General features: G+C 41.9%; 1 protein-coding gene across 3 annotated transcripts in view; it reads right to left on the reverse strand.

Moving 5' to 3' along the window:
* BACH2 (BTB and CNC homology 1, basic leucine zipper transcription factor 2) overlaps nucleotides 1-15,694 on the reverse strand; it is a 370,236-nt gene that overhangs the window by 76,253 nt on the left and 278,289 nt on the right. For all 3 annotated transcript variants that reach the window (XM_011941938.1, XM_011941939.1, XM_011941937.1), the window contains one exon: nucleotides 9,172-9,426. In XM_011941938.1, coding sequence (XP_011797328.1) covers nucleotides 9,172-9,414 — 243 coding nt within the window. In that variant the 5' untranslated portion in view covers nucleotides 9,415-9,426. The remainder of the gene's footprint in view (nucleotides 1-9,171; nucleotides 9,427-15,694) is intronic.

Below are 15,694 nucleotides of genomic sequence, written 5' to 3' on the forward strand. Positions count from 1 at the left end.
TCTCTTTGTCACACATTTTTTTTTTCCCAAGGGTGTAGGGTGTAATCTGGATGGAAAGTAGAAATAATTTTGAAAAACTCTCATGAGTGCTATTTAAATTCTTATCATGAATTAAAAAGTTTAATTAAGTACCTTGGTAAAGGCCCAGGTTCTATGATTAACTACGACAAAATAATAGTTATGATGACTGATCAAGTGAGGAACTTTACAGCTCTGAACTTTGTCTTTAAAGCTATTATTAATTTTAATTGAAATAGCTAAGAGACTCCATAATGGGAGAAGGAAAGAAACATAAAGGATATTTTGTTCATATATAAAGGAGTTTAAAAATGAACAGATACACTGGTAACTACTTTTTAAAAATTTGATGCAAACAAGTTTACTTTCAGAGGCCTTGTCATAAATCTATTTCAAAATGTTGATTATTGTGGTCATCCTACATCAGATAGGGATAAATAGGCATAGTGAAAGGAAATCTTAAAAATGGCTTTGAAATCAGGTCACTTAAAATGATTTTTAGATATGTCTTAGGTTTTTGTCTACTCAACTCCTACTACTATGCCAAAAGAGGAACACATTTCTGCATAAGTTTCTTTAAATAGGCTTACTGGCCTCAGGATTTAAAAAATGTAAGAGATTTGGAAACAGCTTATGTGTCTCAGTTTTAAAATTAGCTATTGCTGTGGCTATTTTCACACTAGATTTCCCTCCCTCTGTATCAGCACCGCAGCCTCCAGGGGTGGAGACACAATAGTATTAGCTCCCCTTTCTGTGGTGCTGCTTTATTGCAACTCCATCCGAGATCGGGGCCCACATTTCAGGGCTAGCAGTCACCTCTGCGTTACTATAAATAAGTTCTGTCTTTAGGCATTTCAAAATTATCAGCACGATTCTAGGACTTGAAAACTTCTCACTTGCCAGCAAGTAGTTACCTGAAATATTTTGACTTCTTATTTATTTGCTTTTTTTTTTCATCTGCTGCCAAGTCTTACTAACGCAACTTGGAAAATTGCACCATAGCTTTTAATGAGGATTCTGAGGTAACAGCCATTTCATCAGAGAAGACTGTTCTTTCCTTTTAGGGGAATAATAACACCTACTGTTTCTGTAGCACCATCCTTCCAAGAAGTTTAACACATCACATTTCATTTATCTGAACAGCGGCCCTGCAAGTCAAACTGGTAACTAGCATTGTTACTCCTCGTATACTCATATTGAAATTGAGGTCATTAAATGTGAAGTAATTTTCTCAAAATCTTAACACCTTCTGACATGGTTAAACAGCCATGATCCACCTATGTCCTAGGTGATCAGACAGCCCAGGGGTCTCTTTCTGCTCTTTAGCTGTCTCTCCTGTGAATGCCTGTAAGGCCCTTTCTGAAAAATCAGGGAAAAATCATAAAAGTAGGAGAACTGAGCTTGCGCCTCTTCTGGAGTCCTGTGGTTCCATCCCTTCCTGGCCAGTTTGCCTCCCATCTTTACGGCTTTTCCCTACCTCTTAATCTAAACATCCCTCCGCTCTTCCTGACCAACAGGATTTCTTCTCTCTTCCTCCAATAGGAAGCTAGCCAAGTTCAAGGACACTAAACCTGTGTGACAAGGACTGTAAACCTGTGTGACACAGGCTAGGACCTCAGAGATCATCCAGCCCCAACCCATCATTTTCAGCTTAGGATGTGACTTACTGAGTCTGGCCATTTGGTTAGTAGATCCCATCCTCTGTTGCATACTCAAGGCAACTGGACTTCCGTCTCCTGTATCATCAAGTTTTCTCTCTCTTTTGGAGCTTTCCCTTCAACCCAGGTATGAGGACAGGTTAGGCTTTGCTGTGCTAACAAAACACCACATCTTGAGAGATTGTTTTGAGCTTCTAGCAGGGAGCGCAGCTATGTATATACCTGTGAATGAAGAATGGTCCTTCTCTATCAGGGAAGGTCATCCTCTTCAACCAAGCATGTAGCTTCGGGAGGGACACAGACGGAGCAGTGAGGGAGGGAAAGGACACCCGCCTGGCCAGCCAGATCAGCCCAATCAACCTGGTGATGCTGGGGTGACAGATATTGCAGCCAGATTGCCTTCACATCCAGAAACACCAAATCTTAAGTGCTTAATTAACTTAAGTTTATTTCTCATCATGTCAGAGCCTGATTTGAGTCAGATGGCTTTTGCTGGCTCTCTTCCAACAGTGACTCAGGGACCTAGGCTACAGCTTGATCACTCTAGAATCCTTTGACACCAGCTAAGTGGATGCGACAAAGCATAAAGAGCTCATACCTACTTTTGACTGCCTAGGAGCAGAGTCCTCACCTCACATTTCATCAGCTAGATCTAGTCATATGGCTTACCTGATTACAAATTCAGTCTTCCTGTGTGTCTAGGAAAGAGGAAAACTGGGTGTGGGTGAGCAATGGTAATCTTCACCACACAGTGCAAACATGTTGGGATTTCTTCCTACTTAAAATGAAAAACCAAATGAAACCTCTTTTGACACCGTTTCCCTCCAACCTCTGGTCTACTTCTCTGCTCCCTTTCACTCAAAAAGCCTCATTCTCTCTAGAACACAACCAAATTGGTTTTTGTTTCTACTGCTCCCCAAAAAGTGCTCAACAAAATCACAAATGGCCTCCAAATTGCTGGATGGTCAGTTTTTGGCCTTCATCTTAGCTGACAGTCAGCATCATTTGATTTAGTTGACGCTCTCTCCTCCTCGAAATGCTTTCTTTCTTCACCTGGCTTACCACGCACTATGCTTTCTTGCTTTTCCTTCCACCTCAGGTTTGCTCCTTCTTGGACTACCTTGCCAGCTCCTCTTCATCTCCCTGACCTGTTAATTCGAGAAAGCTCCAAGGGCTCAATCCAAACCTCCAAAGCTCCAAGGATCACTTCCTTGGTGATTGTATGTAGTTTTGCTGCTTTCAGTATTCCCAAATTTCTGGTATTACAACTTTTATCTCCAGGATAGACTTCTCCCATGAGTTCTGGCCATGTATATCCAACTGCATACTAGATATCTTTACTTAGATGTGAACAGGCATCTCAAACTTAATATATGCAAAATAGAAGGCTGGGTGCGGTGACTCACACCTGTAATCCTAGCACTTTGGGAGGCTGAGGGAGGTGGATCACTTGAGGTCAGGAGTTCGACACCAGCCTGGCCAACATGGCAAAATCCCGTCTCTACTAAAAATACAAAAATTAGCCAGGCGTGGTGGTGCATGCCTGTAATCCCAGCTACTTGGGAGGAATTGCTTGAACCTGGGAGGTGGAGGTGGCAGTGAGCTGAGATTGTGCTACTAGAATCCAGCCTGAGTGACACAGTGAGACTCTGTCTCAAAAAACAAACAAACAAAATAAAACTCCCAATTCTATCCCAGTCCCCAATCCTATTCCTCTCAGTCTTCACTTCACCCATCTCAGTTAATGCCAACTCCATTCTTCCAACAGCTCAGATCCTAAACCTGGACGTTATCTGTGACTCCTCTCTTTCTCTCCCACCCTGTATCCAACGTATAAGAATTTCCCATGAGCTCTACCTTCAAAATATCACCAGAATCTGACACCAACCACCATGTCACTGCTATCACCCTGGTGTAGGCAATCAGGTCACACCTGGGTTACTATCTCAGCCTCTTGTGTCTTTTCCCTGCTTCTGCCCTGGTCCTCTTTCAATCTATTTTCATGTGGCACTCAGAATGACCTGTGAAACTCTCCAGTGGCCAGCTAGTTCCGAAAAAAGGCCAAGTGCTCAATGAGGTGCACAGTCTGGCCTGTCACCTCTCTGACTCACCTCTCCCCACTCTGCCTTGGCTCACTCTGCTCCTGGGTGGCAAACACACCCCACCCACCACAGCCTCCTTGCGATTCCTCCTGTCTGGCTCACTCTTTCCCTAGACATCAGCACAGCCAGCTCCCTCACCTGCTCCAGGTCTCTCTTCAAAAGTCACCCCCTCAAACAGGCTTTTCTTGACCACTCTTTTTAAAATTGTAATACTCTTACCCTAACTCCCTTCTCTGTTTTCTTTTCCTCAATGGCATCTGACGAAGTATATTTAACACTGATTAATTTCCTCTCTTTCCTCCTCCTCCCCACTAGAATGTGAGCTAGGTTTGCCCAGTACCTAGAATGATGCCTCCTGGTTACATAGCAGGGTCTTGATAAGTATTTATTGAATGAATAAATAAATGAGTGAGGAAACAGAAGCCCAGAGAGGAGGATTGGTTTGCTGAAGACCTCACATGCAGTGATAACAAGGCCCAGAGTGTGGTTTTCCCAGCCCCTCATGGCTGATGATCCTAGTTTAAAAAAATCTGCCCATTACTCTTTTTCAGGCAAAGAGTGATGGTGTCTTCTTCCGAGTTTTGTTTAGGTGAATGGGGTGAGGCCAAAGGGCAGGCTCTGTGCTCTGGGCTAGGTGAGTGCTTTGCCCTTTTCATCCGGGTCATGCCACTTCCTGAAGACTTCACCCTTGTTTCCCACCAAAATTCCACCTTCCCCTGCCCTCACCCTCAGGCTCAGAATGCTGTTGTCACCTGTATGGTGGTGTTAACTGCTTTCTGTACTATTACATGCTGAAAGGGTTGCCCAAAGATAATCATGACTGCCTTACTGCTTCCTTAAAAGACTGAACCTAAACCATCTCAGAGACATTAACAGCTTTCATATCCTCTAAAAACTTCCAGACAAGAAGATTCCATAATTTCCTTGTTGGCATCTGTGCTTGGCAGTACTGCTGCAGGAATGTTCTTTATTGCAGCCTGTGGTTAAGACTTAACAACAAATGCCTTTTCTTTAGAGTCCTTCTGGGTCAGCTTTCTCTCCTGTATAGCACTGAAAAGTGAGATTTGCCCTAAAATGTTGAGAGAGAGAGAGAGAGAGAAAGCAAAAGATAGAGAACACAAGCCAGCACAAGCCTGAAATCTATTTATACCGAGGACAACATACGGTCTACCTGCAGGGGCCATACTCACCCCCAGCCTGTAGCCATTCCCTGCATGAACCCATCCCCTTCTCTAGAGGGTACAAGGACAGAGGAAGCAAGCCAGAGAAAGGTGGTGAGACCTTGAGAGTTACCTTTTAACAGCCGCTCTTCCCCTTGCATTCTGTGAGGCAGTCAAGCGGCCATGTAAGAAGAGGGTTGATGTGCAAACCCACTGTGGGCTGAGCATCTTCTAAGGAAGCACATCCCCTCCCTGTCCTCTGAACTCGACATGCCGTAAGATTGAACTTCATAGTCATGATGCTACTTCCCTCATGGCTGGCATCCAACCTGAAATGGCCTCCATGACTACAGCTGATGAGGTGTCATGCTCATGAGCAGTGGAAGAACGGCCCTGCAATGCTTAGCACATCAACTACTTTCTCTTCATCTCTTAGCACAACATATACTGACTCATTATAAAATTGAATGATCTGCTTTGTTATGTAATGAAAGTACTAAGTACAGTGGCTTATCTCCTACTATTTGCTGACACAATTACCTGGGTATGTTTTTCAGTGTGGAACCAACACTCAAGTCCTAGAAATTCCAGGGATTGCCATTTTTTTTTCTTTTTATAGCAAGCTAATTCAATTATTCCTTGATTTCTAGAAGGAGGCCTCCCTCTGTTTTTGTCTCTCTTTCAGTTTAGAGGCTATGCTGGCCTCTGTGAGTGGCTCTAATGTGCTGGTAATGGCGCGGCTCATCAGGAATTGGGATTTGGGGGTGGAACTGCACAACTGGACAGTCGCTGGAGGGCAGATCTGCCTAAAGTGGATGAGGAGTGGGGTGGGAGGGTGGCAGTTGGTGTTGGAAAGTTTCAGGCTCCTAGGAGGAACTCTCAGGCCTGGCGGTGTGGGCCCCCTTCAGGAGCGCAGCGGTTGGCTGCCAAGGAAGTGGAGATGGGTCAAGTGTGAGTAAGAGGAGGGCAGGGCCAGAAGTTGATTCAAATTCAGCGATAGGATTATGATGAGGTTTAAACATTTCCAAGGAGCTAATTTAATGCTTTTTCTTGTATCCTATAAACCAAATGCCAATTAGTTCCAGACAGCTACTTTCTAAGGTAGTGTTTAGAATGTTTACTTATTTACCACTTAATTCAAATTCTATGAAACCATTCACTGAGCTAAGTGTGACACTTTCCATTGAGCCTGCAGGGACATTTCAGTGTGCACACAGTAAGACAAGGAAAACAATGCCCAGCACGTGGGTCCACAGCAGGTGCCCTGAGCAGAGGGGGAGGGCTCTTCAAAGGAGGCCTTAGAAACAATGACACAGCCTCAAAAGAAAACACCAGTGGGGCTGGCTTGCATGTTCCATCAATAAGATACTCACAGCTGGATTACTGAAAATATGAATTCGCATTTCATAAGAAAAAAAAGGACCTAGTTCTACCTGATGATTTCAGATACGTGAGCAACTAGAATGTTTCAGTGGTTTCGAGGATGTAGATGATGTAGGGAGGATAATCATTCTACAGGGGGAGGAAGAAAGAAAATCAACACACAGCAGTTCTCATTTAAATGAGAACACACAGCAAATTCTCACTTAAAAGGCCAAATAGATTTTTGTGTGATGTCGATACGGTGTGCCTCTTATTTAAAATGCCATTTCCAATGCCATGGAAATAAGCAATTATCAGGGATTTGATCTAAAAAGAAACTTTAAGGTTATGTCATATACATGTGTATCCCAGTTTCCTTTACATTTTACTGCCTTGGTATTGTATTTTTGATAAATAATTCAAGGCTGGAGGATCCCTTGAGTTCAAGAGTTCCAGTCCAACCTGGGCAACAGAGCAAGACTCTGCCTTTAAAAAGAGACTTATATTTGTCAAATGCCTACTAGAGGATAAGGGCTGTGCTGAGAATTTTTGTATTTATCATCTCACCTAGACTTCACGGCAGGGCAGCTAGTTAAGTATGTCCCCAACAGCGCAGTTAAGGAAAGGCCAGCTCAGGATCCCCTGGCTATGCTGCAGCTGCCATTCCTTGGCTTTCCTGTTACTTGGTACCCAATGCTCCACTCCTTATCCCAGCCCCAGTATGTCATTTAGCTGATCTGCCCTTTTGCTTCTAGTGTCAGGATCTCTCTAGCTACCTACTTATTAGTGGGATGCAGAGTGGTAATGGAGCATTCTATGTTGAGTATGTAACAAGGATGCAAACGTGAAAATGCTAGTGTTTATACAGCCCTTATTTATTTATTTATTTATTACTTTTTGAGACACGTTCTCACTGTCACCCAGGCTGGAGTGCACTGGTGTGATTATGGCTCACTTTCAGCCTCAATCTCCTGGGCTCAAGCGATCCTCCCCCCTCAGCCTCCCGAGTAGCTGAGACCACAGGTGTGTGCCACCACATCTAGCTAATTTTTAAATCTTTTATAGATATGGGGTCTCCCTATGTTGCCCAAGACAGTCTTGAACTCCTGAACTCGAGTGGTCTTCCCACTTTGGCCTCCTGAAGTACCAGGATGACAGGCATGAGCTGCTGCACCTGGCCCCAGTCCTCATTTTCATCAGCTGGCTGCTTTCCTGCTCAGCAGGGGTAACAGCAGATGTTGCTTAACAAGCGACTGGGAACTGAAGAAACCTCCACTACCCATGTCTTGTCTGTCAAATGGACAAACACAAATAGTGTTTTACATTTTTAATTATTCTTTTTGTTTGTCTGTTTTCAGACACAGTCTTGCCCTGTCACCCAGGCTGGAGTGCAATGGCGTGATCCTGGCTTACTGCAACCTCTGCCTCCCAGGTTCAAGCGATTCTCTTGCTTCAGTCTCCTGAGTAGCTGGGATTACAGGCGCCACTACTACGCCTGGCTAATTTTTTGTATTTTTGGTAGAGATGGGGTTTCACCATGTTGACCAGGCTGATCTCAAACTCCTGATCTCAAACTCCTGATCTGCCTGCCTTGGCCTCCCAAAGTATTATTTTTTTAAAGATGGGGTCTTGCTATGTTGCCCAGGCTTGTCTCAAACTCCTGGGCTCAAGGGATCCTCCTGCCTCAGCCTCCTGAGTAGCTGGGGCTATAGGTGCACTCTACTACACCTGGCTTCTTGTTTTTTATGTTGAATTTAGATGCCTTTTGGTGGAGCAGGTGAGTGCCCCATCACTTCCTACTGTCCTATATACAACCTACTTCACTCATTTGTATTATTTGCCAGGCCCCTGAAGGCATCCGGTTTGTGACCTCTGGGATTTAATGCCGGTTGTAACCATCAGCATCGTATCTGGGTGATGGGGTCTTTGGTTTCTCCTAAGATTGCTGTGAAGAGTTGCTTAGTCGAACGCTATACAATTCTAGGGAATCTATTTGCAGAAACTATGGATGTGAGTTGTACTCCTGGGAGTTACAGAGTACACAGCTTGTGCAACTGTTGGTGGTGGCCCAAGAGTTGCACACTGTGCTGGTGGTTCACAGGGAATGATTCTGCCCAAACACAAAATATTACCTTTAGTCCCATAGGAATGACAGAAGTCAGGATGATGAACTAAGAGGAAGTGTATATATGGCTCAAAGGGTGACCACTTAATGGTTTGTCACTGTGAAGTTCATTTTTTGGGTTCCTACAACTTAAATCATCCAATTAAATGTCATCTCTGGACAGACCAGGTCCAGCTACTAGTGTCCCCAAAGTGCCAAAATAACCATACTCACTGATGTAATTAAGAAACCTGAGTGGGCTGTTTTCAACAATGGTGAGAAAAGCAAATTTACACTTCCTAGAATCTTACTGAATTAACAGTGAAAATTACTAGTTGCTTTTATTTTCCCCCCAAGCAAAGAAGCTGCTGTGAATGCTTTCAATCTTTTACTCTCAAGGGAAATCTAGTGATCCTTACACCATCTGAAAGACAGAAATCATAGCAATGATTCAGATCCCACATCTAGGACTGTGCCAAACTTAGGCTGAACCACTCAAAACCTGAAGGGTAAGTGAACTAGAAACTACAAGTGACTGAGCCGCAGGTGAGGTTCAGTTCGCTTCAAGAAAGATATTCATATTCTGTGCCTCTGAGACTTTAAGTGTATCAAATAGAAACCGACAATGCCACAAACATAACGTGTGACTTGGACATCAGCTCCTGAGTGGGGACATGGCACCTAGTACATCTTCTAGCTCCTACTCAGCCAGTTTTCTGTAAGTCAATAAACATTCGTCAACAATCACACAAACCAAATTACTGTACCTCCTCAGGTAAGCTGACCACCAAGTCATTTTTTGTCTGTCCGACCAGCGCCTGCCAAAAGTATTCACTGCATGCGGCCAGCACAGCCCGGTGGGCCCGGAACTCCTTCCTTTCCACGATCAAAGTCACGTCACAGAGAATATCCTTTTTCCGCTGGTCATTGAGGCCCAGGAGGATGTTGGTGCAGTGGACTGTGGACTCATACACATACATGGGGGAGTCAGGCTTCTCATCCACAGACATGCCGTTCACACCCTGAAAGAAAGAAAGAAAGAAAGAAAGGCTGAGTCACCACAGTTGTAGGATCGGAGAGAGGAGGTGAGAAAGAACATCATGGTTCCTGTGTCCCACTGCTATGAGCATGGCAGGAAAGAGGAGAACTGCCAATCAGCTTACTGATTGCTTACTCTGTACAATAAGCTCAAAAAACATACCTGGAAAGTCAAGTTCCACAGCTGACTTTTATCCTTCCTACTTACTGCATTCTTTTACCCCATGGTAACAAAGCCAGATCTTTTAATAGAACATTTAAAACACACTGGTATTTTAAAACTTGGTGGTTCTGATTTTGTGAGAAGGCTGAAAAGGAACTTTCACATGTAAATAGTCTCCATGCAAGGACTAATTTAGATTTGTGTTAAGAGGAAATGAATCATTTTGAAGTATTTCTAATGTTGTCTTGATGAAGTACATGTAAGTTCCTACATGTGAAACTTGGCTGAAATGCCAAGTAGAGTAAACATCAAATCACAAAACATATTTAACAAGTGCACCAAACTACACACTGAAGACTCAGTAGTCAGCTATTGCATCTGCCCTCTGCCACTTCAAGGCAAAGCACAATCGCCATAATGCTATAGTTGCTCAGCTCTTAGAAAGATATGGAATGGTGCTGTCATTATCCCAGCCAAATTGATGTACATCCACTTTAAGGAAACACAATATATCACAATAGCAGTCATGAAAAAGATGCATTCAACAGTCAAGACTACTTTTACAAAAGGTTCTTTGCTTTAAAAAATATCCATTGAAGTATTTCTTTCTTTCTTTCTTTTTTTCTTTTTTTGAGAGGGAGTTTCATTCTGTAGCCCAGGCTGAAGTGCAATGGCATGCTTCTCAGCTCACTGCAACCTCCACCTCCTGGGTTCAAGTGATTCTCCTGCCTCAGCCTACTGAGTAGCTGGGATTACAGTCATGTGCCACCATGCTTGGGTAAGTTTTGTATGTTTAGTAGAGATAGGGTTTCACCATCTTGGCCAGGCTGGTCTTGAACTCCTGACCTCAGGTGATCCACCCGCCTCGGCCTCCCAAAGTGCCGGGATTACAGGCATGAGCCGCTGCGCCTGGCCCCACTGAAGTATTTTAAAATACACTATCTGTGATTAATTTATAGAGTTACATACTTTTTCTGTAACATTTACTAGAGTAGTAAGAATTCCAGTAGTGAGTCCTACTTTCTTTTGGGCTTTCTTATTTTTTTAAAAACAGCTTTAACATACTATAAACTGCACATATTTATAGTGAGCAATTTGATGTTTTGATTATGTATATAACTGTGAAACCATCATCACAATAAAGATAGTGAACAAATCCATCATTACCAAAAGTCTCCTTAAGGCCCTTGTAATAATTTCTCCCTTGTGCCCCTCTATACCCCACCCCTGCAATGACTGATCAGCTTTCTGACATTCTATATTAGCTTGCATCTTCTAGAGTTTCATATAAATGGAATCATACACTACATATTCTTTTATGTCTGGCTTCTTTTGTTCGGCATAATTATTTCACCATTCAACCATGTTGCTGCATATATCAAGTTTGTTCCTTTATTACTTAGTATCCTATCGTATAAATATAGCATAACTTTTCTTTTTTTATCCATTCATCTATTAGTAGATATTTGGGTTATTTCCAGTATTTATTTACACATAAAGCTGCTGTGAACATACAATTCTTTGTATGGACATATGCTTCTACTTCTCTTGGGTAAACACCTGTGAGTAGAATGTATCATACGGTATGTGTAAGCATTACTTTTAGAGTCTGGCACTGTTTTCTAAAGTGGTTGTAACATTTTACATTTCCACCAGCAGTGTATGAGGTTCCAGTTCTTTCACAGCCTTGCCCACATTTGGTATGGTCAATCTTTCTAATTTTGGACATTGTAATAGGTATATTGTATCTCTTTTTGGGTTTAATTTGCTTTCTCTAACACCTGAAGTTGTTGAGAATCTTTCATGTGTTTATTTGACCTCTGCATATCTTCTTTGGAGAAATGTCTATTTAGATTCTTTGCCCATTTTTAATTGGGTTGTTTTCTTATTTTTCAGTTTTAAGAGTTCTTTATATATTCTGAATATATAAAGTCCTTTATCAGATACATGATTTGCAAAAATTTTTTCCAAGGTTGTAGCTTGTCTTTGCATGCCTTAAAAGTGTCTTTCAAGGAACAGAAAGTCTTTATTTGATGAAGAAAAAACCATTTTGGTATCACATCTGAAAAACCAAGGTCATAAAGATTTTCTCCTATATTTTCTGCTAGAAGTGTTAATTTTTTAGCCCTTACATTTAGGTCTATGGACCATTTTGAGTTAATTTTTATATATGTAACAGGTATGGATTGAGGTTTTTTCCTTTTGCATATGAATATCCAATCGTTCCAGTAGCATTGTTAAAAAGACTCTTTTCTCTCCTGAATTACCTTTGTACTTTTACTGAAAATCAATTGTTTATATATGTATGAATCTATATATGGACTCTGTCTTTTACTATTTATATGTTTGTCTACTTTTGTTTTGTTTTTTTTTTGGAGACAGGTTATCACTTTGGAGTGCAGTAGCATGGCCATAGCTCACAGCAGTAGCTGGCACTACAGGTGTGCACTACCGTATCTGGCTAATTTAAAAATAGTTTTTGTAGGCTGGGTGCGGTGGCTTATGCCTGTTATCCTAGCACTTTGGGAGGCTGAGGCGGGCAGATCACGAGGTCAGGAGTTCAAGACCAGCCTGGCCAACATGGTGAAACTGCATCTCTACTAAAAATACAAAAATTAGCTGGGCGTGGTGGTTGCACCTGTAATCCCAGCCACTTGGGAGGCAGGTACAGAAGAATCACTTGAACCCAGGAGGCAGAGGTTGCAGTGAGCCGAGATCACCACTGCACTCCAGCCTGGGTGACAGAGCAAGACTCCGTCTCAAAAACAAAACAAAAACATATATATATATATGTGTGTGAAGAAGTCTTGCCATATTGCCCAGGCTAGTCTCAAACTCCTGGCATCAAGTGATCCTCCTACCTCAGTCTCCTAAAGTGCTGGGATTACAGATGTGAGCCACTGTACCCAGCCTCTATATCTACTTTTATATTACTAACATAGTGTCTTGATTTGCTCTTTTTCAAAGTTAGTTTGATCCTTTGCGTTTCCATATACATTTTATAATTAGCTTGCCAATTTCTACAAAATAGTCTGCTGGAATTTTCACTGTGATTGTACTGAATCTACTGATGAATTTAGGAAGAGCTGCCATCTTAACAATAATGAACCTTTTGACCCATGAACACGGTCTCTTTATTTAGATCTTAAATTTTTCTCAGCAGCCGGGCACGGTGGCTTATGCCTGTAATCTCAGGACTTTAGGAGGCCGAGGCAGGTGGATCACTTGAGGTCAGGAGTTCGAGACCAGTCTGGCCAACATGCTGAAACCCCATCTCTACTAAAAATACAAAAATTAGCCAGGCATGGTAGCATATGCCTGTAATCCCAGCTACTCGGGAGGCTGAGGCAGGAGAATTGTGTGAACCCAGCGGGAAGAGGTTGCAGTGAGCTGAGATTGTACCACTGCACTCTAGCCTGGGCGTCAGAGCAAGACTCCATCTCAAAAAAAAAAAAAAAAAAGTTTTTTTTTCTTAGCAATATTTTAATTTTAAATCTTTTTGCAGACAGTCTCACTCCGTCACCCAGGCTGGAGTGCAGTGGTGCGATCTTGGCTCACTGCAACCTCCACCTCCCGGGTTCAAGTGATTCTCCTGCCTCAGCCTCCTGAGTAGCTGGAATTAAAGAGGCATGCGCCACCATGCCTGGCCACTTTTTGTAGTTTTAGTAGAGATGGGTTTCGCCGGGTTGGCCAGACTGGTCTCGAACTCCTGGTCTCTCTTTGGCCTCCCAAAGTGCTGGAATTACAGGTGGGAGCCACCGCACTGGGCTCTCAGCAATGTTTTATAGTAGTATATAGGTCTTTTATACCTCTTTTGTCAGATTTATACCTAAATATCCATACCTAAGTATGAATATTTTTGATGTCATTGTAAATGGCATTGTCTTTTAATTTCAATTTCTAATTTTTCATTGCTAGTATATACAAATAATTTTTGTATATTGATCTTGTATCTGGAAACCTTATTTATTAGTTCTCATAGACTTTTTTTTTTTTTTGGTAGATTCCACAGTATTTTCTACATAGAAGATTATGTTGTGAATAAAGATCTCTTCTTTTTTTTTTCCAATTTGGATAATTTTAATGTCTTTTTCTTACCTTACTGCATTGTCTAGAACCTCTAGTTCAATGCTGAATAGAGGTGGTGAGACTAAACATCCTTGCCTTCCTGATGTTTGGAAGAAAGTATTCAATCATTCACCATTTTGTATGATGTTAGCAATAAATGCTTCATAGATGCTCCTATTGAGCTGAGGAAGTTACCTTTCTTTCTGTCCCTCTCTCCTCCCCTCCCTTCCCTGCCTTCCCCTCCTCTCCCCTCCCCTTCTGTTCCCTTTCTTATCTTTTTCTTCAGTGGCACTCATGGCTCACTGCAATCTTGAATTCCTGGGCTCAAGCAATTCTCCTGCCTCTGCCTCCTGAGTAGCTATGACTACAGGTGTGCACCACCATACCTGGCTAATTATTTCTTATTTTTTTGTAGAGATGAAACCTTGCTATGTTGCCCAGGCTGCTCGTGGACTCCTGGCCTCAAGCAATCCTCTACCTTGGTCTCTCAAAGTGTTGGGATTACAGGCGTGAGCCACTGCACCCAGCCCTGTGTTTGCCTTCTTATACATTGTTGGATTCAATTTGCTAACATTTTGTTAATAATTTTTCATCTATGTTCAATGGGGAGATTTGTCTGTAGTTTTCTTACATAGTTTTTCTGGACTGATTTTAGCATCAGGGTAACAACAATCTCATAAATGAGCTGGGAAGTATTTCTTCCTCTTTAATTTTCTAAAAGGTTTTTTTTTTTCTTCTTTTTTTTGTTTTGTAGAATTGGTTTTATTTCTTCCTTAAATGTTTGGTAGAATTTACCTGTGAAGACTTCTGAACTGGGATTTTAACGACAGACTCAATTTTTTAAAAGAAATTGTCAAATTTATTTGCATAAAATTGTGTGTGTGTGTATATATATTTATTTATTTAATTAATTAATTTTTTGAGACGGAGTCTTGCTCTGTCGCCAGCCTGGAGTGCAGTGGCGCAATCTTGGCTCACCGCAACCTCTGCCTCCTGGGTTCATGTGATTCTCTTGCCTCAGCCTCCCGAGTAGCTGGGACTACAGGTGTGCGCTACCATGGCCAGCTAATTTTTGTATTTTTAGTAGAGACGAGGTTTCACCATGTTGGCCAAGATGGTCTCAATCTCTTCACCTCATGATCTGCCCGCCTCGGCCTCCCAAAGTCCTGGAAGTACAAGCGTATGCCACCATCCTGGGCCTTTTCAAATTTTATTTTATTTTTTATTTTTTAAAGAGACAGTGTCTCACTTTGTTGCCCAGGCTGGAGGGCAGTGGTGTGATCATAGCTAACTGCAACCTGAAACTCCTGGGGCTCAAGTGACCTTCCTGTCTTAGGCTCCTGAGTAACTAGGACTATAGGCCATGCCACCATGTTCAGCTATTTTTTTTTTTTTTAAAGAGATGGAGTCTTACTATGATACCCAGGTTGGTCTTCAACTCTTGGTGTCAAGTGTTCCTCCTGCTTTGGCCCCCTCAAAGCGCTGGGATTACAGACGTGAGCCACCACATCCAGCCCATATATAGTATTTAAAAATATTCCTTCTAATATTGGTTGAATCTGTACTGACATCACCTTTCATATTACTGGTACTGAAAATTTGTGTCTTCTCTTTCTGATCAGTCTGGCTAGAGGCTTAACCATTTTACTGACATTCTCAAATAACTAGTTTTTGGTTAGTTTTTTAAAATCATTCTATTTTCTAGTTTGCTAATCTCTATTCTCATTGTTATATCCTTTATTCTGCTTACTTTGGGTTTAATTGTATCTTTTTTTCTTTTCCAGTTTCCTAAGGTGGTAGTTGAGCCCATTAATCTGAGATCTTTGTTGTCTTTTCTAACACAGGCTTTAATGCTATAAATTTCACTCTACTGTTTTAGCAGTATCTTGCAAATTTTGAAATGTTTAATTTTAATTTTTACTCATTTCTTTTTTATTATTATTATACTTTAAGTTCTAGGGTACATGTGCACAACATGCAGGTTTGTTACATATGTATACATGTGCCATGTTGGTGTGCTG

Source organism: Colobus angolensis, unplaced genomic scaffold, assembly GCF_000951035.1.
Source record: "Colobus angolensis palliatus isolate OR3802 unplaced genomic scaffold, Cang.pa_1.0 Scaffold203, whole genome shotgun sequence".
NCBI lineage: Eukaryota > Metazoa > Chordata > Mammalia > Primates > Cercopithecidae > Colobus > Colobus angolensis.